General features: G+C 49.5%; 1 protein-coding gene across 2 annotated transcripts; it reads left to right on the top strand.

Annotated features, from left to right (window-relative positions):
* Positions 1-431: 431 nt before the first annotated feature.
* Positions 432-22535, top strand: PURG (purine rich element binding protein G). 2 transcript variants are annotated; one of them, XM_040063989.2, is made up of 3 exons: positions 432-450; positions 1475-2315; positions 4518-22535. In XM_040063989.2, exons 2-3 carry the CDS (start codon positions 1488-1490, stop codon positions 4731-4733), a joined length of 1044 nt encoding a protein of 347 aa, XP_039919923.1. In that variant the 5' UTR covers positions 432-450; positions 1475-1487; the 3' UTR covers positions 4734-22535. The 2 variants fall into 2 exon arrangements, with proteins under 2 accessions (XP_039919923.1, XP_039919924.1); XM_040063990.2 differs by lacking the exon at positions 4518-22535 and having other exon boundaries at positions 1475-4288.
* The last annotated feature ends 1688 nt before the right edge of the window (positions 22536-24223 follow it).

The raw sequence follows: 24223 nt of genomic DNA, 5'->3' as shown, positions 1-24223 counted from the left end.
GCCGCGGCGGCCGCTCTGCGCCCGGTACTTGGGAGCGCCCGGCCTCCCTCACGGAACCCGCGCTGCGCGCACATTACGCGCCACGCCGCGTCGCGCGGTGGATGCGTCACCGATGGCGCCCCTCACCCCCCCGTCCCCGCTTAGGTTACCCGAGGTGACGCGCACGCGCAATGCTGAAGCGGCCGCGGGGCACTGTGGGTTTTGTAGTCCCGCGGCCGTGAGGGCCGCGCACCCCCCCGGCGCCCCCCGCGCTGCCGCCGCCGCCGATCTCGGCCGGGCGGGGCCGGGGCGGGCCGGGGAGGGTCGGGGCGGGGCGGAGCGGAGCGGGCGGTGGGGGAGCGCCAGCCCGTGGCTCTGCGCGGCGTGGGGGGCGGCGGGGCCGCCGGCTGCGGGCGGTGGCGGCGGCGGCGGCGGCGGCTGAAGGGCAGCGGCGGCGATGGGCGCTGCGGGGTGAGTGACCGGGCGTGGGGAGCGCGGCGCTGAGGGGCGCGCAGGGGCCGCGGGGGTAGGGGGGGCAGGGATGAGGTGGGAGATTCTGTGCTGGGGGGCACACTGGGGCACTGGGGGCGCTGGGGGGCGGCACTGGGAGCACCGGGGGGCACTTTTGGGGCACTGGGGGCAGTACTAAGAGCACCGGGGGACAGTTCTAGGAACACTGGGGAGCGATACCGCTGCACGGGGGGCTCTGGGGGGCAGTACTGGGACTGTAGGGGGGCAGTTTTGGGGCACTGGGGGGCAAGGGGTGAAGTTGTGGGAGCACTGGGGCCGGAGATGTAGCGATGGGGAGCACTGGGGAGCAATACTGGGGCACTTGGGGGCCAGCACTGGGGTAGCGGGGAGGGCAGGAGGGCAGTACTGGAGGTAGTACTGGGGGCACTGGAGGGCAGGGAGGGCACCAGGGGGCAGGACTGGGGCAGAGAGGGGCCAGGGAGGCAGTGGGGCAGTACTAGGGGGGAAGAAACTGAAGCCTTGGGGGCACTAGGGCAGGAGATGCAGCGGTGGAGGGGGCTCCGTGGGTCCCGGGAGGCAGGAGGGCAGTGCTGTGGGGGGAAACCCCAGTGCCCCGCTGTGCCCTGGGAAGACGAGCAGAGGGGGTGATGGAGGGAGAATGCAGCTGCACGGGGACAGACCCTGCAGAGGGGAACTGCAGCCCTGGGAGAAGGGTGAGTGCCCCTTGAAATGGGGCACCATAACCCACCCCCGTGGGGCAGCTGGAGGGTCCGTAGTACCACAGAGGCAGGGCAGGGAATGTTGCCGGGGAGTGCCGCTGGAATCTGGGCTCCCTTGTCCGGGAGCCGGAGCACGAAGAGCTCCCGGGATCCATCAGGCTGCGATGCTGCGTGCCAGTGGCAGCGGAGAGGGATGCAGGAGCCTTTGTAGGGAGAGCAGCGCCGAGCGGAGCCGCTGCCGAGGAGCTGAGCAGGCCCTTGGTGCTGATGTTGTCATCTGTGTCTCTGTTGTGTATTATTTCCAGCTGATTGGTAAAGATGGAAAGAGGGAGAGGAGGAGGAGGAAGGAACCTGGGAGGCTCTGGCCTGCACAGGAACATTTATTCCCAGTCCCAACAGCAGTACCACTACCTGGCCTCCTCCCAGGGGAGCTGCATGGAGATCCAGGAGCTGGCCTCCAAGAGGGTGGACATCCAGAAGAAGCGTTTTTATCTGGATGTGAAACAGAGCTCCCGCGGCCGCTTCCTGAAGATCGCCGAGGTCTGGATAGGAAGGGGCAGGCAGGACAACATCCGGAAGAGCAAGCTGACCCTCTCCTTGTCCGTGGCTGCCGAGCTGAAGGACTGCCTAGGGGACTTCATCGAGCACTACGCCCACCTGGGCCTGAAGGGCAGCCATGGCCACAGGCACGAGCACAGCAACGACAAGGAGCAGCATTCCCGGAGGCGGCTGCAGCACCCGCCGCCTTCGCCCCCAGCATCCGTGGGCTCTGAAGAGCCCCCTCACAGCGTCCTCAAAACGGAGTACATCGAGAGGGACAACAGGAAGTACTACCTGGACCTGAAGGAGAACCAGCGTGGGCGCTTCTTGCGGATTAGGCAGACCATGAGCAGGGGACCTGGCATGATGGGTTACTTTGGCCACAGCTTGGGACAGGAGCAGACGATCGTCCTCCCGGCGCAAGGGATGATCGAGTTCAGGGATGCTTTGGTCCAGCTGATTGAAGAATACGGCGAGGGGGACATAGAGGATCGCCGGGGGGGAGGCGACGAGCCCCCGGAGCTCCCCGAAGGCACCTCCTTCCGAGTGGACAACAAACGCTTCTACTTTGATGTGGGATCCAACAGGTACGGCATCTTCCTGAAGGTAAGTGAGGTGAGGCCGCCCTACCGTAACACCATCACAGTTCCGTACAAAGCGTGGACACGGTTCGGGGAAAATTTTATCAAGTACGAAGAAGAGATGAGGAGAATTTACAACAGCCATAAAGAGAAAAGAATGGATGCCAGAGGGGACAGTGGTGAAGAGCAAGAGGGTCTGGAATAGAGTGCATTGGACAATTAACCAAACAAAGCAAGCAGAAATTGGTGAGAGGGACTGACCTATAGTAATTCCAAGTTGCCCCAGTTTTTTGTAAAGTCCTTTGCTGGTAGTTCTTGCTAACTCCAGTACATAATGTTTTAGGAGTCTGGTTATCACGTTAAACTATGCCCAAAACATCTCCGTATGTCTTAGGAAAGGACCAACCTCCCGAGTCGAGTCCGTATGAGTCAGCTGCTTCGAGTGTTGGAGACTGTGGAAGTACGAGTATCAGCACAAACAAAATCCGGCACCCTGACCTTTAAATAGTCTAGAAAAGGCTTGTGTTGCACTTAAACACGATACAACAGTATCCCCACCCTGAACCTTACCATGAATTGTATCAGTTTCTGCTTATCTCGAGCTTTTCAGGACTGGCTTCTGCCCGTGCTCGGTCCAAAGGCCGAGCGGCATTGCCGTAGAGCATTTATGGCAAAAATCAGCTCCACGTGAATCTCTGGTCTGTGTGTGAGGAGGGAGAGAGGCTTTAAAGTTGGCATCTCCTGGTTATCAATAGTCTGTTTGTGGGTAAGATCTCGATAACCAGTCAGACCTCGGTCACGTGCCAGTGAAGGGCAGAAGATCTGTCTGTCATTCATTCTGTAGTTTTGTGCTGACCTGATAACCTGAGTATTCCAGGACAGTGGAGTGCTCAGCCTTCTGAATTAATGGCAGTGAATAATAACCCACTCCTCATCTCCATGTTCTGCCTGTTAGAGGCTGGTGATCTTTTTTTTTAATATTTTTAATGCATTTTGTCCAAAATTTCAGAAGGTATTTTTGTATTAGGCATTCCAGCAGGCGACTGTGGAGCGGGTGTTGGGAGGTGGAAAGAATGCCGCCACCGAGGCTCCCGGCTTCTCTCCCACTTAAATGCCGTTTGGGATGTTACCTGTGTGAGGAAAACATTTGGGTGTTTTCCTCCTCCTGCCACGAGGAAGACCTTTGGGGTGTTGAGTGCACCACTGGATTCGTGTAGAAAGGCATCTCTTCCATGCTCACCTGTGGTGCATTTCAGAAGCTGTGGTGGACGCCCCGTTGGGTTTTCTGTTGTGTGGATAGTGGGTGGTGTTGGGGAGACAACATCCGTGCCCTGCCATCACCCCCTTCCCCCCAGCTCAGAGCTGGAGCTGTCCTTGAGCGGCTCCAGTCCCGATGATGAGATGATGATCAATGATCGCCTGCCCCAAGGTTTTGGTGTCATCCTGGAGTCTTTGTGATGTAAATTTTAAATCTCATGATACTAACTCTCTGCCTGGAGGGAGAATGTGTGCAATTACCTGGTCGGGAGGTTGATGAAAGATCCTGTGTTTCTTAAATCATGAATATTTATAAGATAAGGGGCTTGTCCAGCCTTTGGGCAACCAGCTCCTTCCCCCTGAACCAGTGGGAGTTTGATTGAGCTCCAGGTACTTCTAGTAGCGTGTTGCTCACCTTTAAGATTGTTTTAAGCAGGCATTACTGTGTCTGATCAGATATTTGTAATCACTCAAATTGTTTCATTACAGAGTGGCCTAGTGTGCATGTGGACCAGCTATTTTTCCATGCAACCATGCCCTGTTTTATTTTTTAACCTTTTGAGAAACATCTTTTTCTCCAATCAGACTGTTCACCACTCTGAGTCTGGAGCCCCCTGCACACGGCATGGCCACACTCAATCCGAACGCTGTTGCCTGTTAATGTCATGATGAGAAAGGTTGGGGAGACAGGGTTGGGAACCAAGAGGATAATCTGGATTTTAGTTTGGGTACTAAAACGAGTCAATCTGTTTTAAATTTAAAAAAAGAAAAAAAAAAAAAAAAAAAAAGAAAAAATAACAGCTTGCACCAAAGTCACCAAAGAACCTTTAGGAAAATGTTACAGTTGTGACAAGAAGTAAGAAAGTTAATTTCACTGTTTTAGGTGATTCCCCCTTTAAAACCACATATAGCAGTTACAGCAACCAAGCCTTTGGCTTAGTGTCAAAAAATCCCATCCCTTTCTCCATAGGTTGCTCTTTCAGGTCCCTTTTCAAACCTGGAAGAGATGTTTTCGCTCCATCACTCGAACAGCCAGTGGACCGCGATGAATCTGCGGGAGTTGTGCGGGGTACTGGTTCATCGTCGCTCTTACGGCTTTGGTCCCAATGGTTTTAACAGGTCAATTAAAAAAAAAAACAACACAAAACCCCACGTTAAAAGAACTCTGCATCCTGTTATGGTGTGAAACCAGAATTTAGTGAATGAGTCGTTGATGCGTACGTTAGCGTATCGCTGACTGCTGCTGCCCGTCACAGTGCCTGAGGTAAAAAATTCACTTCTAGTCCAACAAACCGGAGCTATGAATGTATGAACTTTTTACGCTCTCCTTCCCGTTTCTGTGTGGCGTTCCTCCCCTGCGAGCTCGGCATCTCCCATCCCTGCCCGCCTTTGCCTCAAGGGATCATAAAAGCTCCTCGGCTGGAATTAGCCCAAGTGACCATGTGTGTTGTAAGTGCTCATGCCTTCCCTGTGTTCCTGTAGTGTTGGTGAGGAAATTACTCGTGATTGGAAAGGGATGTTTTCTTCACTGTTTTAAAAGGAAAAAAGAATGCAAATTTTCTTTCCTTATTGCTGCCCATTTCTTAAAAAAACCCTTTTATCTTTTGATAACAAATTGGCCATCCAATGCCGCTAGTTTGCTGTAAATATCACCCAGGAATCCAACGACCGCTGGCTACTGGGCCGGCCTGGGTTCTGGCACGCAGGTGTCCCGTAGGATCCGCTAATGCGTTTACTCCCCTGGCACGGGATGCACCTTAGTATCCAAACCTGGATCGGGATCTTCACATTCATCGCCTGTCACTCATGGGTAGGCCAGCGGCTATGGGTTTCCATCGCAATGGGAAACACCGGTGTTTGCAGATGCTGGGTTGGAGGATAAAGGCTTTCCACGCGATGGGAAGCAGATGTGTTGGAGGGTAGTAGGGATGCACTCGGAGTGTAGCAATGCAAGACTTGAACGGTGAGATTCGGAAACGGGTTCCTTTGTATTTTTGGCAGCGCGTCTTCAGCTTCCCGGAGTAGTGACCAAGTGGGCTGCTGGTGCCCAGAAGGGCACAGCGAGATGCTCGGGAACACTGAATCCCTGATGTGTTTTAAATGTTCGTTCCTGACGCCCCGAAGCTGCCATGTCCCTTAAACTTGAGAAAACACAAGCTTATTTGCACTAGAAAGAACGGCCAAAAACAATCCTTAGGAGGACAGGGTGAAGAGCACCAGTCTGAACCTCTTTTTCTCATGAGAGAATTTCCTATTCAAGCCCTCACCTCTGTTTCAAAATTGTATGGTCCCGGCAGAAAGTCTGTCAGTTGAATTATTAAATCCTAATGCACTTTATATTGTGTAAATAATACTAGGAGCACATTTCTGCTCCCGCTCCGGTAAGGGGATGCTTTGGTAACGTAGTCTAATGCTGAGAGAAGCCATCTCCTGCATGCACGTGTCTGTTAGAGACCTGTTGAACCTGCTTGGTCCAGCTCCGCTCATATGTTAGAGGAGGACAGGTGCTGTATTGGGGATCCTCTCAAACATCAAGAGTGGGATGATGACTTGGATTTTTAAATTGCAATGTGCAGAGCTGCTGAGCATCCTCAGCTCTGATGTTGCAGCGGCTGCTCCCCCCTTCTGCAAGCTGGGTCCCCCTTGTTGCTGTTGAGGCTTAAAACCGAGCTTTGTGCTTGTAGTCTTGACAAAGCCAAGTCCAGCAGCTGCCTCGTACCTGGCTTTCCCTGCTGCTGGCACAAAAGGTGGGGTGGTCCCTGAAAAGCTCATCCCAGATGGAAGGGGCTGTGGGGGCTTCCCCTGCCTTGCAGCTGGGGGGATGTTGTGTTGGGTCCGGCCCCTGGAGCTGGCTTTCCTGGTAAAGTACAGAGCTATGGAAGGGTTGGGAAGCGTTTTGCACTGGTGTGGAGAGGGCGACCCGCCGGGCGCTGTGGGGGAACAGTGAGACCCTCCCTCATGGGCTCCTTGCGTGCAGCCTGGGTGGACGAAGGACTTTACCCAGCGAGAAGCTGCAGCGGTTATTGGTATCTACTCGTTGTTGTAAGTGTTTCTTATCTGTATCCGATATATACCAATTCATATCCACGTATAGGCATTAATATATTTATGTGAGTATACTGTAGCCTGTAGTAGCTCGTAGCGAAATAATCTTATTTATCTGAAGTGCAGTCTGAAGAGGGGACATCTGCTCCCACCACCGGTCTGGAAAAACACGTTATTCCACCCAGAGCTGGGTGCAAGCTCTTGGACGCAGCCCTGGTAAGAATTCCATAGGTTTTCGGTAAGGCTGCGAGGGAAAGCGTAGTTAAAAGAAGGCAAAGCTCTTCCTTGGAGGCGTCGTTGAGGCGAGGTGAGAGCTGTAAAGAGGCAGCTGCCGGCCACGTCATGTCTCCATGCCATTTTACAACCCCTGGCTCTGCAAATCTGTACTTCCATGTTCATAAAATCCCAAGCAGAAGTATTAAAATCCTGTCCTTTATACAAAAAAGAACCCCTAAGCAATTACCAAAATCAATGTCAGCACTTTTTTTTTCAGCTACAGATGTCCTAGTCCGATAATTGCATCATTTTTTTCCCCTCTGGCCTATTGAAGTGACCTAAACTCCCAGGGAAGGGAGCTGGTGGTGGCTAGGAAGCCTTCTGCTTGCATGACTTACAGTCCTGTTTTCCAGTCCTAGTAATTTTTATAGTGGAAAGGAGTTTATTATTGTGTATTTTTATGGGGCAGATTTTGCACCAGGTCAAAAATTACATAATAAGCATTTTCAGTTCCATGGCATTCCCACTTTTGCTGTACATACTCTAAATATATGCGATTTATGAGAGAATTCCTGAAGAAAATTAGACTCTGTCTAATTTTCTATGCTGCTTACTTCAAAATTAGGTTGCCCTTTATTTTTAATGACTTAACATGTTGTGATGTCTAAAATTCACCTTTCCTCTCCTGCCCCTCCGTTCCTTTCAAGTAAAGGTTGTGTTTGAAATTAAGAGTTTATTCAAGAAGGAGTGGAATTAAAGGCTACACCATAAGCTATACCCAAGCAAGGCTGTCACATCACAGCCTCTGCCAAAACGCATTGTTTTGGGATGACCTGGTCTTGCCTAAAAATTGCCAGATCCTGTCATGGCCACAGGAAAAAAGCCCCAGCTAGGGGACAAGGTACTTCTGGATTTGGGGGATTTGGAAAAAGCTAAAGCCAGATCTTTTGCTGTTCTGGTTCTCCAAAACATGCAGAAGCCTTCATGGGCTGACATCAGTTTTTCTTCCTAATATTTTGTCAGCCTGTGTTCAGTTCCTCACCTGCACCTCAATAAAGGCAACAGTATTCTAAAGCGTCGAGGTGAAGTAAAATATCAAGAACTCCTGATAGATGACATGGATTAAAAATTGGTTTTCCAGAAATGTCAAAGCATAAATTGAGGTTTTATAAGCCGGATGTCGTTTTGGCATTTCTGTGATGGATGTAATTAGATCGCTCCTTCCCCGTGCAGAGGGAGGCATCACGCGGAACCCGAACCTGCAGCCCTGGGGGCTCTCTCATGTTCACCAGCTTCTAGAAAAGTTCAGGTGCCTGCTGGCTTCTCATGTGTGGGAAATGTGGTCGTGTTCCTACTGGCTTATCCTCGAGGGGCCTGGCTGCCCCCCCAATAAAACCGTCATTAAGGACTTGCTAATTCATCTTCTTAATTGCTAGGCTGCACGGAAATGCTTGGAGTGGCACATGGAAATTGCTAGCTCTGCACAGAGTTGAAACTTGAAAAGGCATATTCCATCTTTTTAGGGGTTTTAGACCCATCCAATTTAACAGTATTAAACAGGGAGGGACAACAGCCCCTGCCATGGAGGTGTTGGTTGGATGTGCAGACAGTGGGATGGATTTCTTGACCGCGGTGGGGGAAATCCATCCTGCAGGCGGGAGTTTGCATCTGTTCTTCGTCGTGATCATTTGCCACACAGAGATTAATTGGAGGCAAAGATGGCCCTCGGTAGCGGCTGCTGGCAGCCGGAGAAAGCCGAGGCTTCGTGCCCAGCCCCACTCGGCACCGCGCTGGCACAACATCTGTGAGTTCATGTGTGGGCACAAATGAACGCAGAGGCAAGGGAGAGAGGGATATTAGAGATGAATATGCACGGACATATTACAAATACTCATTTTCCCCCTGTTTCCAATAGGTCCTTGGAGATATTAAAACACTATCCATCGTCTGTTCTGTTTCCCGTATCGGAGACATTCAGCATGCAATAGGAGCAAGATGGGTTTCACAAGCAATATCAACATACTCTACTACTGACCTTAAATCTTTACACTGCAAAGCGCATGCAATAGAGTCTGCATTTCAAAACAGCAGAGAGTATGTGGGATAAAAGGCATGGGTTAACCCCAGGCTCCTACAAGTATTCCCATCTGGTCCTTGTTGGGAGCACATGTTGTTGGCACAATGCAAAGGGAGAGGGGGAGTGAGAGCAGAGAGAAGTGCTTCCCACCGAGGCAGAGGAACGAAAAGGCAGGAGGGGGCGGAGGGAAGCGAGGACAAGATGCGTGCTCCAGGGAATCATAGAGCATGACGATGGTTTTATCCGTAGTAGGAGGAATAGGCGGCACCTTCAGCACTGGAGTCCCACAGAGCTGGCAAAGGAGACACAGAGCCTGAATCCTAATGCTCTACTTGGGGACCAGGGTGCTTCTCTTGGGCTGGTTCTCCTTCCTCTTTGGGATCAGTAACACACTCTGCAAGTGTCTAATCTTGCCAACAAACCCGCCGGGACCAGGCGTGCCCAGTGGCTGGAGTTACTGCTTTTACAGCTCGTTCTCCGAGGCTCACGTGGCTTGGCTCTTGCTGAGCTGGGAGGCTTGCCCAGGAATACCTGCAGAAGCTTGGGGGAGCACACAAGTGTTGATGGCATGTAAGATTTGCTGATGCCATCTCAATTTATGGATGCTTGCGTGTGCTTTTCACCAGAGCCTTGTTCCGCATGCTCATTGGTTGCCGCCTGCTCCAGCAATGAGTGATGGAGTGTTGTGTGTATCAGTGGGGCAGCTGCTCTTTTGCATTGCACAGGAAAGGGGCTGATGAAGGCTGGAGGGGATCAGAGGGGAAAGAAAGTGGCTTTCAAGAAGCAGTTTTGTGCCTGCCTTTGCAAAGGGGTTTGTGTCGCTCCTAACAAGGCTCTGTGGATGATCACCATTTGTACCACCTTTGCTTTCCTGGGCCTGCCACTCTGAGGTCTGAGGTGCAGCAGAGGTCGGTGTCAATAGCTGTTGAAAGCTGTGCTTTGAACCAGTGGAGTGCTGGAGTAATTGCCTGGATTCTGGGAAAGCTGTCAGTGTGTGGAGCTGGGCCTCCTGATACTGGAGATGGGATCACTTTGGCTTTGTCCTGCCTGTGCCTGTGTTCTCCCCTACTAAAAGAGGGTGGATGATACCTCCCTACCTCAAAGGTGTGCGAGAATTCTTGTGATGATCTCATGCTGATCAGTACTGATGATATCTGAAAGCTAGAAAGGGAGAAATTTGGGATGAAATGTAGTGTTTGGACGGTTTGGAACCTACCTGACTCTAAACTTGAATTTGCAACTGCAAGGGTGCCTCTAATGGTGCATTTCAGGGCTGGGTACAGAGCAAAAAGCATCTATATTTTTCCCAAGTTGAACAACCTGGAAAAAATCTACTCTTTCAAGTCTCCCATGCTGTATATTCCCAGCTTCCCTCTGTAAGCTATTCCACCCTATTTCCTTTCAGATACCTTTCCTGCTGTCCAGTCCATGTGTCCCTTGCTTCCATTTAATTCTATTGCTTCTAGCCTTTTACAGGCCATGCTCTCCAGAGGAGTTATAAAAACAGTTTGGTTTCTTTTCTGCTGCAGTTCCCACACATAATTAAAGGCTGTTGTCAGGTCTCTTCTGCATCCTTTCCAAAGGAAATACAAAACCTTCAACCAAGGGTAATTTTTAGCCCTGGTCACGTTTTTGTTGCTTTCTGATGAGTCTGTTCAAACACACATGTAAGGAAAGCACTAAGTCACAATATAAGCTCCCCATGCCAGCATGTTTGGAAATACAGGTTTTCCCATATGTTCCTAAATCTCCCAGGATTGTGTGTTGTCATATGAAGAGTCACAGAAATACTGGCATGAGCTTTCCCTCAGTAACATTTTTAGTGCGAGGAGATCTGAGAGTTTTGTGTAGGTCTAACCAGAGAGGAGCTCCTCCTGCCCCACAATGTCACCACTCGACATGTATACTCATCCCAGCACCATCCAGAAGGGCATTTAGGCATATGACCAATATGTGTCAGACAGCTATTTCCTCCCTCCTCTTCTTAGGGAAAAGGCTGGATGTGCCAATGCAGCCCTGGTATTTTTAACATTAATTAATTATCCCTGCTGTTCCATGTTAAATGGTGAGCTGGAGCACGCCATGTGCTGGCAGCAGCGGACCCCAACAGCTTTGCAGCACGAGAGCAAACCTCAGGGCTCACAGGGAGCTGCACCATTGGCGTCGCTCCCACCGCTTCCCTTGGCAACTGCTGTTGAGCAGGAGCTGGTTTGTCTCTGGAAGTTCCCCCTGGACCTGTTGCTGTTTTGCAAATTGTCATTTTTGCTTTGGGCATGGAGGGCGTTGCTGTGCTCCTGCCTGGTTGGGAAGTACCTGATGTAAAAAGAGAGAGTCTCTCTCCCCAGGAAGCTGGCAGGGGGAATCTAAGGCCAGAGACCTTAGGCTTTGGGAGAGAGGTGACAGAGCAATGCTCTGGAGTAAATGCAGCTCAGTGTGCAGTCAACACAGATGTGTTTTCTGTTTGGCTTGTCTTCACAACAGCTGCTTGTTCTTTCCTTCTAGATGTTTGAACACTCCTGAGGTCTCCATCGGGCTGCCTAGGACAGGAATTTGTGAGGGAACGGAGCTGTCTCCAAGGACAGTCTCTCTCCCAAGACTCCAATAAACATGGCAAAGTGTTTGAAAAGTGGAGCATTGTGCTGGTGGCACTTTTAAAAGAGTTTTTCCCAGGTAGATGTCACAACAGGAATGAGCAGAGGCTACTGACAGCCAAGAACAGAGGGCAAGGGTTTGATCTAGTTCTTGGCAGTAGGATTTATCCTATATTCAACAACTCAGTTAATCTGCACATCCCTATAGTAAGTGATGAAGTTTTTTTTAATTTAAGCATTTTTAATAATCTCCCCCATCCTGGTAAAATTAGGGAAAGAGCTTTTTGGCTGAAATGTTTACCTGTAAGCTGAGAACAGCCACCGTGTTTCACAAGGTGAACCGAACTTCTGTGCTTCTCACCTCAGAGCATATCCTTTAAGCTGGCATTTCATTTCTTCCTCCATCTGGCTGCAAAACATCAAGGTCACTAAAACAGCACAGGCACAAACCCCTGTAGGTGTTTATATGGCTGAGTGCATAGGGACATTCTCCTCTCACTTTGCTGGCAGGGCCTGATCCTGCTTGTGTTGTTCCTTTTCCCCGTTGGATCACCAAGTTCTGTCTTGTGCGTGACCTGGTTTGAGGGCCCTAAACCTCTTTTCTTCTCAGAAGTTCAGCATCTTTTTCTTAAGCTTTTGTTATGAATCCCTCTGGAAATGTGCAAAGCCTGAATGTGCCTTGGTTCCCTCCTTCACCATGCATTTGCTAACTGCTGCCACCAACGTAGGACAAAAAGATGTGGAGCTGGTTATATTTTTCCCAGAGAGTCGTTTTGCTCCATGTCTGTTTTGGTGTGTTTTGGCCTTAACCATTCCAGGGATCCCGTTCCACAGTTCTTGCCCGCTTTTGCAGCTGTTGGGTGGGAGGGGCTCTGGCAGATGTTACCTCTAGGCTGGGGCAGATCCTTGGGGTGAAACTGCAGTAAAGTGGGAGTTATTTAACCCTGCAGTCAACCATTCCCTCAGGGATGGCTCCTATGTGGAATAGGGTTGCATGAACCAGTTACCTGGGGCAGATTTGATCCTGTGCTGGTGGCAGACTCACTGTTCCTCCGAGCAGCCGGCGCGCACCATCTCGCTTGTAGGCAACGTCTGACAGCTTCCCCAGGGATGAGCTTTGCTGCATCTGCTGCAAGTGCTGCTCTGAGCTCTGGCTCTTCCTTCCCACAGCTCAATGGCATGCCTGGATCCTTTGTTATGTGTAACCTCAATTTGGTTTCTTTGAGCAGTGCCAGGATTTCATTCTCCCCAGGACATTTAAATGGGGTGCAGAGTAATTAGAGTCGCTTTTCTCTGCATGTGTAATAGCAAATGCTTCCAAATCAGTTTAGGAATCGACCCAGGGGTTTGATGTGGGTTAGTAAATTCAGGCACGTGGAATGAGCATGCCCACAGCAAAGCTGGCATAAAGATGTGGAGATAAGAGCTGTGCCTCTGCCAAGCTCCTGTCTACTCTCTTACAGTCCTGTACTGACTCCAGTTGCTGCAGTGGGAGCCACCAGGACCAGAGACCACCAGAGCCTGCCCATGGGACCTGGGTCAAAGTTGCAGCAGACACCTGAGCTAGGCAAGGGACCACCACCCACAGGTACTGTGTATCCCATTATAACTCAGAGGGATGGTGTCAACAGCTTTATCCTGGATACCACAGGAGCCCAACTCTTTTGTCCTTCCTTTTCTGCCTCTGGGACTTTCACCTCTTGCCTGGTGCATCTGCTCTGGAGAGCCTACAGGCACCTCTGTCCTGGGATCAGTGTGTCCCAGCATGCAGCGTGCACATAATCCTGCTGCATCCTGGCTCTCTCTCCATAGCAGCATTTATTGCTGATGTCAGCACAGTCATCCCTCAGCGCTGCCGGGGGTAACCCTTTGAGCTAACCACTGATAAGTTCCTTCTAGCTGTCTTATTTTAAAAAAAGAAATAGAGGAGGGAGGTGCTGTAGTCGCCTGATGAACATTTTCATGGATGCTGCCAGCTTTTTAGTGTGGGTTACCTTGGTGAAGGCATATTACAGAGAGCTTTCTTTTAAAAAGAGCTCAAAACTGCCTGTTTGGCAGTGTGTGTTTTGTGCTGATATGTGTGAAACCCCAAGAAAACCCCCAATCCAGAGCAAGAGGCAGGGGTGGTGCCCACTTAACTCCTGCCTGCAACATCAAGCCGCAGTTTGACCTGTTGCTTTTGATGCCTCTTTCCCGCTCTTAGGAGGCACCTTTTAAAGCTGGGATAACCTCCCTAAACCTCCCTCCTCAGGCTCTTCACAGAGGGAAGTTCACCTTCCTCCTCCCCATTGCAGCCCTTGAGCTGTTGCAATAGCCCTTGAGGTGCTCTCTCTCCTTGTTCAAAACCCATGCCGGCCTCTTCCTCTCAGCGAGGCTGAAGATGCTGTGCAAAACAAAACAAGCAAGAGGCCACAATATGGGGATTTTTCACTTGCCTCAGCCTAAAACCCAGCCTCCTCCAGGCTCTCAGTCTTCCAAGAGCTTCCCACCTTTCTAGCCAAGCGGTTTGTTTGCTAGAAGAAAAATTGGTAGCTTTGTGCTAGCAATAACTGGAGTCCTCTTTCACTAGCGCAGGCATTCTCTCCTTTGAATTCTGTTTGAATGCAGAAACTATTGTGAAATGAGAGCGGTAATATCGGGAAAGGGGAAAGCAGAGTGTTCCTCTGGATAGGGTTTGATACAATTTGAAGCTGCTTGTGGAAGATTGGCTGGAAGGTAAACTGATTTGGGCTAAAAAAGCTGGTGCTGGCAAAGTGTGTTAGTGACTCTTCAGCAGGTGGTCCAAAATAGCTTTTTTATGGTCTCTGACCTCTAGGAAAGATAACTGGATTTTTGATCTTAGATTGAAGGGACAATTTCTGCTGGAAGAAACTCGTGTTCTTTAGAAACCATCTCAGGCTGACATTTACTGTCAAAAACATTTAATGGAAGCCAACAGAAAACAAGGGAAAAATCTCACGTCTGAGTCAACTCCAGGTGAGCATTGCAGGCCGCTGTCGCTGAGCTAGCCAACTATCCAGAATTCAGGATAGATCCCTGTTGTCATCCACCCTTCTGGTGGTCCATGGCCACCAAAATTTCCCTGGACACCTGCGGGTCAGGAGCTCCTGGTTTTGCAGCATCCTGGGCTTGATCCATGGACTGACTGTAGAGGTGTCGTGGCCCCAAGGAAAAGCGTTCCACTCCACACTCCCGCATTGTGTCGGAGCTGCGGCGCCCCTTCCAGGTGGTGCTTGCTGAGGTGGGTATTGAGTTAGAGGGGTGCGTTTCCAGAGCAGTGCTTGGTCGCCAGCTGTTGTCCAGGACACTGTGGCTTTTGATACAGCAGTAAAAAAAGAAAACCTTTCTCTCTGAATTTCAAGTCAGGGGCCTGTTTTCTGCCAAGCTACCCCCCACCGTTTCAAATTCTCCTTTTCTTTCCACCGGTCCCGTTCCGCTCCGCTCAACAGCTGCTGCATTTAATCCCAGAAGCTGCAGTTGGTAGGGAGCAAAGTGATCTCCATATAACCTCTCTCTTACTCATAAGCGTGCATTATGAAGCTTAACCGATGGTAATAAAATGTTTTGCTTTCAACATGCTGTCCCTGTGGTCCAATGTTCCCGTCTTCAGGCTCCATCATTACGGCGGGGCGACGTATCGGAGCTGCTCTGCTGCTCCCCAGGAACGTGCCTGGGAATACTGGATGTAGGCCTGACGGATACCCAGAGAGGAGAGATGGAGAAGGTGGAGCAGAGCCCTTTCCACGGGTGGTGGCATCCCCAGGTGCGAGCAGCTCTTGAAGGAAGATTGTGTCTTGGCAGTCACGGAGAGAGGCGCGGGGGGTCCTGCTTGGCTGAGACCCAAGCGCAGGTCCCCGTCTCCGTAAGATTGTCTGGCAGCGCAATCTGGTGTGAGAGCCTCTTCGGGGACCGCAGCGCTACGTGGGGGGAGCGGGAACAGATTGCAGTCCTGCTGCTTGGTTGGGTTTTCTTCATCCCTTTCACAACCACTCTGCAGGTTCATGGCTTTATTTGGCTTTTTTGTGTTCCCTGCATACTAAAAATCGGATTTTCATGCCATCCTGCACGATGGATGACGGTTTTGTCCAGGGGGGAAAAAGGATGTTTCTCATCCACGTTTAGGTAACTATACAAAATGTGGACAGTCTGCTTTAGGAATTTCATTTTTTGCTTACACACCATTGATGCTTTTATTAAAAGCATATTTTCACATATAAATAATTTAGAGGTCATACGATTTTCCTGCTCGAAACCGAAAGCAGGGATTTCAAAGCAGGGATCTCCAAGCATCATTTGTGTGTCACGGTGGGTTGCATTAGCCCTACAGCTGTTTTTTGTTGAACAGGAGGCGGTTTTTCCATATTTGAGGTTTATAGCGTTTGGTTTCAAAGAGGAATTTCCCAGACAGAGCCCCCCCAGAAGGTATCAGAATATATGGCTTTGTCAGGCAACGATAACAGCTTTTTTCTGGAGATTGCCATTTTGTAAATAAGCTTCTTTGCAAGCAGCACGGCTACAGCTACGAGAGATGGATGATTATTTCTTCCCAAAATGGGTCTTCCGCTGCAGGATCTGGTTTTTATTGCGATAATTAGCATAGAATTAAAAATGGCCCCGCATCTTCAGTTTGCACTGTAGTGCCTCTGGTACCGAGCAGTCTGGGATGGTGTTTTCCTTGGAAATAGGCTGTGTCTGGGAATCACTTGATTCACCGCTGAAAACCAGTGCACGGATATCTGCAGGCTTCAATGCAGCAAAAGCCTCCGCCTCCAAAAATAAATTATTGCTCCTAATAAACTTTCAAATCAGTTGTTTTTTGGGAGACTGGAAAAGTTGCTGAGGATATTTAGGTGAAGATCTCGTGCAGCAGCCGGAACAGGATTTTATAAATGCCTTTTAATTCCGGAGCTCGGGTTAAAGGTGAGGTCACGGGCAAGCAGAGAGCTTTTTCTCCTGAAAAACCTGCAATAGCTTTTATTTTTAAAAATTTAACGGGGTTACCAGCCCAGGTGGAGGCAGAATTGTAAGGAGGGTCACACATGGATGAGAGTGTATCCGTAGGAGAAACTAAAGCGGGAGAAATGCAGCACGACGCATAAACTTTCCTTGTGAGATCCGTGCAGGAAATTGCTGTGCAATTGGACGCAGTGTCCTAGCATTAGATTTATTATCCACTTCCAAATCATCTGCCAAAAATCCTTTCAATCGGAAGACAGGAAAGAACATGTTATAAAAAGACCTGGAAAAGGAGTCATTTTCACGCTAGAGTTTTCAGACTGGTGATTGTCCATGTCTGCAGTGTTTGGGTTTGGTCTCAACACTGAGGTCAACGCTACTTAAACCAAATGTGGACCCAATGCCTACATGTGGCACATGGTGAGATGTGCCAGTCTTGCAGGACCAGGCTTGAATACAGTCCTGGAAGATGCTTCTTTGCTCAACAATTGCTTTAAATCCTGCAAGACTCCAGCATCACTGAGGGAAAGCCATGGTGTGCAAGCTGGCATGCTTTTCGCCCATGATGGACTTGTTCCTTGCTGGGTGGCAGGGTCACAGCCACATCCACGTGTTTGCGTACATTTCTTGTTGCTTTGGCAGCAAGGCTGGATAAATTATTCCAGAAGTTTCTTGTCTGGATGGTGGACTGAGATGGTCATGTTTCCTCACCGTGCATCGTTGCCCTCCTAACTTCTGGCCACTGCCCATACCACACTGTTCTTGTCCAGCTCCCACATCTTTTCCAGGCTCCTTCCTTTCTAGTTGTATGCCTCCAAAGGCAGATCTACATCTGTATCCCCTGTATGCACAACCTTGCTTTTTGCGTGTTAAATCCAGCTCTTTCTGGCAGTAATGGAAATGAGTGACCTGAGTTTGTAGCTCTGTCTTTACTCCTGGGATATTAGTGTTCCCTGCTGCTGGAAAACCATCTCCCTAGTGCTTGGTCTCTGATGAGAAACATGTCTGCAGCTGTACCTGCAGCATCCCAACACAGCCTGCCAGCTCCAGCAAGTCAATACTTTTGACTTAAAAAGAGCTTTCTGGATAAAAAAGATCCACACCCACCTTGGACACACCATTTGTTGCACGGCCAGATGTTGCCTTGTACAACACTTGGGAGAGTTGGTGGCAATGCATGCAGGGCCCAGGGAGCCACTTTGCTGTTCTGTGACCTTTTTTGGGGGTGCCTGCTGAAACACAGTGAGAACTGAAGGTTCTGTTCTCTCCCTTTCTCATTTGGCACTTTTGTTTTGGCAGAAAACACCCTATTTTTGCAGGTGCTGAGCTCCCAAGGTAAGGGGGCAGGAGGGCACTGCTGGGACATGCCCCTGCTTGCAGGGAGACACTTCCAGGCCAGGGTGAGGCCTGGGACCAACACAGTCCTTAGCAGGGAGATTTCCTGCACCCTGTTTCCAGCAAGCGGAGCCGCTTGCTTTTCTCGCATGAGTGTAAAGGTAGGGCTGGGTGATGGGGCAGATGGTGGGAAGTGTGTGTTTACCAAGAGAAAAGGGTATGCGTGTCATCCGTTGGGATGAATCCTCCTTTCCCAGCTTCCTTCCAGGAGCATGCTGATCCAAAGTCCTTCTCTGGAGCTTTTCTCTTCATGAAAATGAAGCTGGGCCGTTAGTATCATCAGTGTTTACCAGACCGCCTTCGTCGTCTCGTCCTTGCATTCATTGTCCTTTGACTGGTAGGGTGGTTAAGAGAAACAAGCCAGCTTAATGCATGGGCAGAAAGCTACAATTAACGAAGCAGACCACAAATACGTAGGTGAATAGGCTAAGCTGTAAGATAGCGTGTAAGAGGAGGCAGCCTGCCTCTGTAAAGTGCATGATAAGCATCGGCCAAGCTTGTTGCAGACACTGGGCAAGGCTGCTTTCGCTAGACTTTGAGTATCCTAGTTGCAAAGGCTCGTCAGTGTTCCTAAAGGCTCTTGGTTTTGGAGTGGGGTCGTCTTTTGTTTTCTGTACGCTGTGACCACTTGCTTCCCAAACGGGTTCGTAGTGATGGATATAATGGAGCTGTTCTTTATAGTAACCTAAAAGGTGTCAGTCGTTTGCTCGTGTGTGTTCACAAGCTGAGCCGTGGCGTTGCGCGTCCCTCCGCAGTGGTGTGATTTGAAGCACTTTTGGTGTGGCATGTGCAGTTGCAGTGCTGTCTGTTTTTAATTTCCCCCTGGGATACCCTCCCCGCATTCCCCCCGTGTTTTGGACACTGAACCAAACCGATGTTGGGACTAGCACTTTAAGTACTAGTAGTCACTTTGCTTCGGACTAAACTGAGCACTGCACTTTTGTACGTACTGTTAGCACTGAGTTTTGAACTCTCTTCTTTTCCCCATCTACTTCCCCTCCTAGGCACAGTGTTAATTACGTAGGGGCCCTCAGAAGAAAATTCTGAGGTGTGTCGGACCACTGTCTGGTGCCTGATTTCCATTACGTATCCATTAGCTACTTGATAGTGGGGAATTTACCCATCCAAGCTTATTTTACATGACAGAACCAACACCTAAGTCACTGATGTCCGGGCAGACGTGGTTGTTGTAAATTTCGAGGTCACCCAGAGCCCTGAGCGCATGGCTTTTAAAAACACCAAAGATACAGGAGAAGTCTCAAAAGGGGTTGGGATGGTGCGAGATCATCTCCTTGACTCCTGAAACTGAACAGAGCAAGAGTCGCAGGGCAGATGCTCTTGAGTCCGGTGCGAGACCCTGGTGAGTCCATGGGACAGCCCAGTTCAAACCAGTCTGAGATCCTGGAACCAACAAAGGCCGCGCTCAAGCCATTGCAATAAAAGCCATCATTGTGCCTGCACTGGAAGTGCTGTTGGGATTGCTCACGGGCTTCAACTGCAAAAGGTATTTTTAAGTAAAAAAGATTTACAGATGATTTAGAAGATGGAGCATAATAACCCTGGGGTGTGCTGTTGAATTTGGAAAGCGTTGTTAGGAGTTGATCAGCTCTCGCATTCAGAGGCAGTTCAGATGTGCTATTCCTGTTAAATTCCTGTGGTATTTCTGTATGGAAGGCCAGGCATCAGAGCTCCCTTGCCAGCAAGAAAGCAGCAGGGTAGAGTTTGTAGGAAACATAGTCAGAAATCTCTAGGATTCAAAATGGGATGGTGATCCCTGGGATGCTGAATAATCTGGGTTTTGATGTTCCAAACCACCCACTCCCAACCAACTGGTGGGGTTTTGCTTCTTTAAAAGCCCCTATGGGTTTTCCACGGCAGCAAATAAATCATGGTGGGTGTGAGAGCCCTATGTTCCCTTCATGCCGGGGTATCCGCACTCGGGACTGCCGCTCATCATCCTTGACAAGCCCACAGTCAATCCAAATCCTTCTCTGGCAATCCTCTGTGATGGGAGTTTCTCCCTGGTGACACTTGATGGATAAACCCTGCCAGTACAGCATGATCAGTGTGAATGCAGAGAAGGGAATTAGGTCTTCTCCTTCACTGCTGCTAGCAAGGGGCCATCATGGAAATAACCTTCAGCAACAAAAAGAAATAGGTGTGTTGGGTTTCCCTGTTGCAGCAGATAGGAGGAGTTTTCCTAAACAACTCCAGCTTTAGTGGCTGGTTTTCTTGGCTTCTTTCTTCAATAGATCTTCAGGGGCTTGGATATTCAGTGGAAACCCAAGGTGGTTAAAAACTCCAAATCTTGAGCAACCCCAAGTATTATGCTCTTACTTCCCCTATCACTGGATGTAAAAACAGAAATAGAATCCACATTTTGGGTTGGTTCAGTTTATTTTTCTCCCCCCCCGTCCCCCAAATTATCCCTGAAAAATTTAGCTTTAAAGAAATAGCAGCAGGAAATGCTGATGCTCTATCTGAGCCCCCAAAATTATAGTGGCTCAGGGAACAGCCTCTTTAGAAAGTACCTCGGTGTCTCAGAGCTCATATCCCACTCACTGTCACCAGGATAAGGCAAACGATTTGGAAAATTCCCTCCCCTCAGCAAGCCCACCAGTCTCTTTGGGTCCTTAGAAATAAGCTTGGGAGAAAGGAGGATGTGGAACAGGTATTTTTGTCTTACTTTCCTCCTCAGATGTATTTTTTTGTCCCTTGGAGATGGCATCTCATCCTTTGGGAAGGCAGAATTAGGTGTTTTCTCCTGCCCGTCACACTTGAGGCCTGAATGCAAATCCTAGCACAGCACCCTTTTGTCTGGAAGGGCCTTTTAGGTGGAAACAAAGGATTTTTAGTTGTTTGGGTTTTCAGATAGCTCATGGGAAGCGCATTGTAACAGCACACAGGCGATGCTTTACCAACCTTTTCTGTTCCTCCAAGAGAGACTTTTTAATTTGCTTCAGTAGTTTAGAGTTTGTTTCCTTGAAAGTCTTTTTGGACTCAAGAAAATGCCCTTGAAATGAGTCAAGTTTATCGAAACAAAATTGTGCACACACCCATGCACCAGCCCGCGTGTTCGTGCTTGTCTCCCTGGGTGTGTATACATAGAAGAGAAATCTATTATTTCCCAAAACATTCCTTTTTTTTTTTTTTTTTTTTCTCTTTTTTTTTCTCTTTTTTGGGTTGGTTTGGTTTTCTTGGGGTTTGTTTTCCCCCACCCCTAGGATATTAACCAAAAGGTGTTTTAAAGTCATGGCATGAAAACTCCTAAATGTAAATCTGAGTACCTTGTGATGCTAATTAACAGGTTTTTTCCTGAAACTTTATGTGATGCTTAATATTTTCCTTAGGAAGTTTTGTTTCATGTTAGATCATTGTTCTGGAGGATGTTGGTCCTACTGGCATTAAACTAATGGAAATAAAATGCATGTGTTACAAGTGTAGAAACGGTGAAGAATTAAGTGTGAACTTACTGTACGATACTGATTCTGTTTTCAAACAATCTGTTTTGCTGTTCAATAGTTGACATATGGAAATGCCAATGTACTGTAATTTAGCACTTTTCCAACGGACCCTGTTCTCACTACGCCTGAGGGAAGAAGCAGGTTTGGCTCGAGGCTGACTGAACGCAGCCTCTGAACCCTTTTCTGCGTGTTTTGGCACCAGAACTGGCCAGGTGGAACTTAAATTGGAGCTTTTCTCATCAGTTTGGTGGCTGGCACAGGGCAGAGTGGGGTGGCTCTTCCATCCCCCATGGATAAACCAGGATGATTTTGCAACTTGGTCTGGTGAAAGGTGTCCCTGCCTGTGGCAGGGAGGGTGGAATTAGATGATCTTTGAGGTCCCTTCTGTTCTGGGATTCTAGGAGTCTGTGATTGGGTGCAGCCCTCGCTGTGGGTGGATGGACTGGTGGCATTGCGCTCCACCAGTGCATTCCCCCAGGAGCCAGGCTGGGGTCGGGCTGTCCCAGCTGGGGTGGGAGAACAGCCAAAGCAATCCACAGTCCCTGAAATCCAGCGGCAGAAGGGATAGCCCAGCAGCCACCCCTCTCCAGCCCAAACCCTCCTCCCTAGTGCTAACAGGGTGCAAAGTGTTACTTGTCATGTACTGTACTGAAAGGGTTAATTGATCGGTGACTGTATTGTACTGTATGAAAACTCATGAATTGCCTTGTATTGTTTCTAATGAACTGTTCCATGTCTCCCCACTGCCCATTCCCACGCCGCCCCCATGTTTCCCGAAGGACGCATGTGCTCAGTTAGGTCCTCCAAACTCTCTGGTGCTAACTCCTCCGTATCCGATGGTGCTTCTGCGGACGCTAACTGACCACATGCCCGTCCTCAGCTTGAAGTTCACCACGTCTTTCTTGTCTGTTTGTATGAAGTCTCTCTCACACACACACACACACACATGTATGAGAAAAATTAAGGATAAACTTGAATTTGTTTCAAAGCCTCATTGACAATCTAATGTTTTTTATGTCTGCTTTTATTTTGGGATGGTTTTTCTAGAAAGCAGCCCGCCAGCACCTTCACCCTGGCAGGGGATTTCGTCCTATTCACTCCTCTGGCATCCGAGGTGAGCTGCTCCCTGGCTGGCTTTTCAGGCTCAGCCACTGGAGGTTGATTCATCAGGAGCCAGTGAGGAAGAGGAGGTGCAGGTATCTTCAAAGATGCCCAACCCTAAAAAGCAGCTGGGATCCTTGTGACTGCACAACCCAAACATAGGTGGGTGGGCACTGAGGGTCTTGGAGGGGATGAACCCACCCCTTGCTTTGTGGAAAAAATTGGCTTTTGGAGGTAGAAATTTAGAGTCCCAAAGGTGCCTCCATCTCCTTCCAGCATCCCTCATCTCCGCTGGCAGAGGAGCTACCTCCCGAGCCTGAGGTTTTCCAGGTGACACACACCTCGGATGGCGTGAACAGGGCCATCCCCTCCAACCCCCCACCCTGATGCGAGCTGCTTTTTGGACAAAATGAAATCTGACTATATTTTATATCGATTTGAAAACAAAGTCTGATATTTACCCCTGTTCTCAACTGAATTTGCATATTGTTGTTTGCCACAATATTTGTTCTGTCTTCAAATAAATTTGCTTACTTGTGTAGTCTTAACTGTCTGCTCGGATTCTTACCATCAGATTAATCCCTGCTCCAAGGTGCCTGCACCACAGCTCTCCTTTGAGCGCTTCCCAGGGAGGCGAGAAGGAAATTTTTCTGGGAGGGGGAATCATTTCAGGCTGTAAATGTTTTTCTCTCCCTTATCTCCCATTCATCTCCCCAGGGCTTTTCAATTTGATGCCCTTTTTTCCCCCAGCCTTCCATCATCAGATCCTTCTCTCCGGGTAAGTGCGTGGCAGAGGAATGGCTGTGCCTCAGCCTGCTTAATTTGAGAGACTGAATTGTTGCAAACACATTTTTTCAGGGTGAGGCATTTCCGACGGCAGCGTTTTGCATTTGGGAATGGAGGGATTTATGGCTGCGAGCGGCCAAGAGCTCTGGGCATCGGCGTCGGCATCCAACGCCGGCTCTTCCTGCTCATTGCATTAGCAAGACGTTGGCATCAGTCACTGGAGACGTTGTGGCGGAAGGCAGTGCCCTCAAAAGGCTGGAAAACCGATTTGCACATGCGTTTCCAGGGAAGTAATCAAATCAGCCAGCAGGTTCAATAAAAGGAATAAGCAAATATTCCAGATACGCCTGCGTTTGCAAACAGAACCTGTTGCAAGGCTTGCAGGTTTTGGGGTACCTCCCCCTCCCCAAAATAGCTGTTTGGGGATTAAAATTGTTCCAGGCTGCTGCAGGAGGACATTTTTTATTCCCTAAAAGATGCAGCTGTATCTGAGAGGAACATTTTGGAGGATCCTTGCGAGGGTTTGGTCACTCTCTTTCGGAATCCATGCCTGTGCATATGTTATGGCAACAGAGTCCATTTTCAGAGATTCATCCCCCTTTTCCTGGCAGCATTCCCCCTCTCTGTGCCTCCTTCCTCCCCTCTGACCTCTCTCTGGCTTTTTTTCTCAGTTTATCAGGGTTTTGTAATGTTTCCTGCTGCTCCTCACAGTACGAGCAGCGCTGCCCATGGTGATGGAAGCCACCACAGGAAGGAGGGAGATGAATCCTCTGGGGAAACGCTGGGAGAAAGAATCCGGGCTTCGTGGAGGGTGCTGCCAGGTACACCTGCCTCCCATCCACGGCAAAAATGCTGTGTCTGCACCCCAAAATGTGTTTTAGGGATCCGTGTCCTCGTGCCCCTGGGCAGTCCGGTGCTCCCCTGCACCCTCACGGGGGCGGGGGTCAGGTGCCCTTGGAGCAGCTGCTGCTGGGTTTGTGCACCCTCAGCTGCTGGCAGAAGGAAGAACTTTACTGATTTATTTTACTTATTCACTGTGGGGGTG

Source organism: Hirundo rustica, chromosome 5, assembly GCF_015227805.2.
Source record: "Hirundo rustica isolate bHirRus1 chromosome 5, bHirRus1.pri.v3, whole genome shotgun sequence".
In the NCBI taxonomy this organism is placed as follows: domain Eukaryota; kingdom Metazoa; phylum Chordata; class Aves; order Passeriformes; family Hirundinidae; genus Hirundo; species Hirundo rustica.
This window is presented reverse-complemented; position numbering and strand designations above follow the sequence as displayed.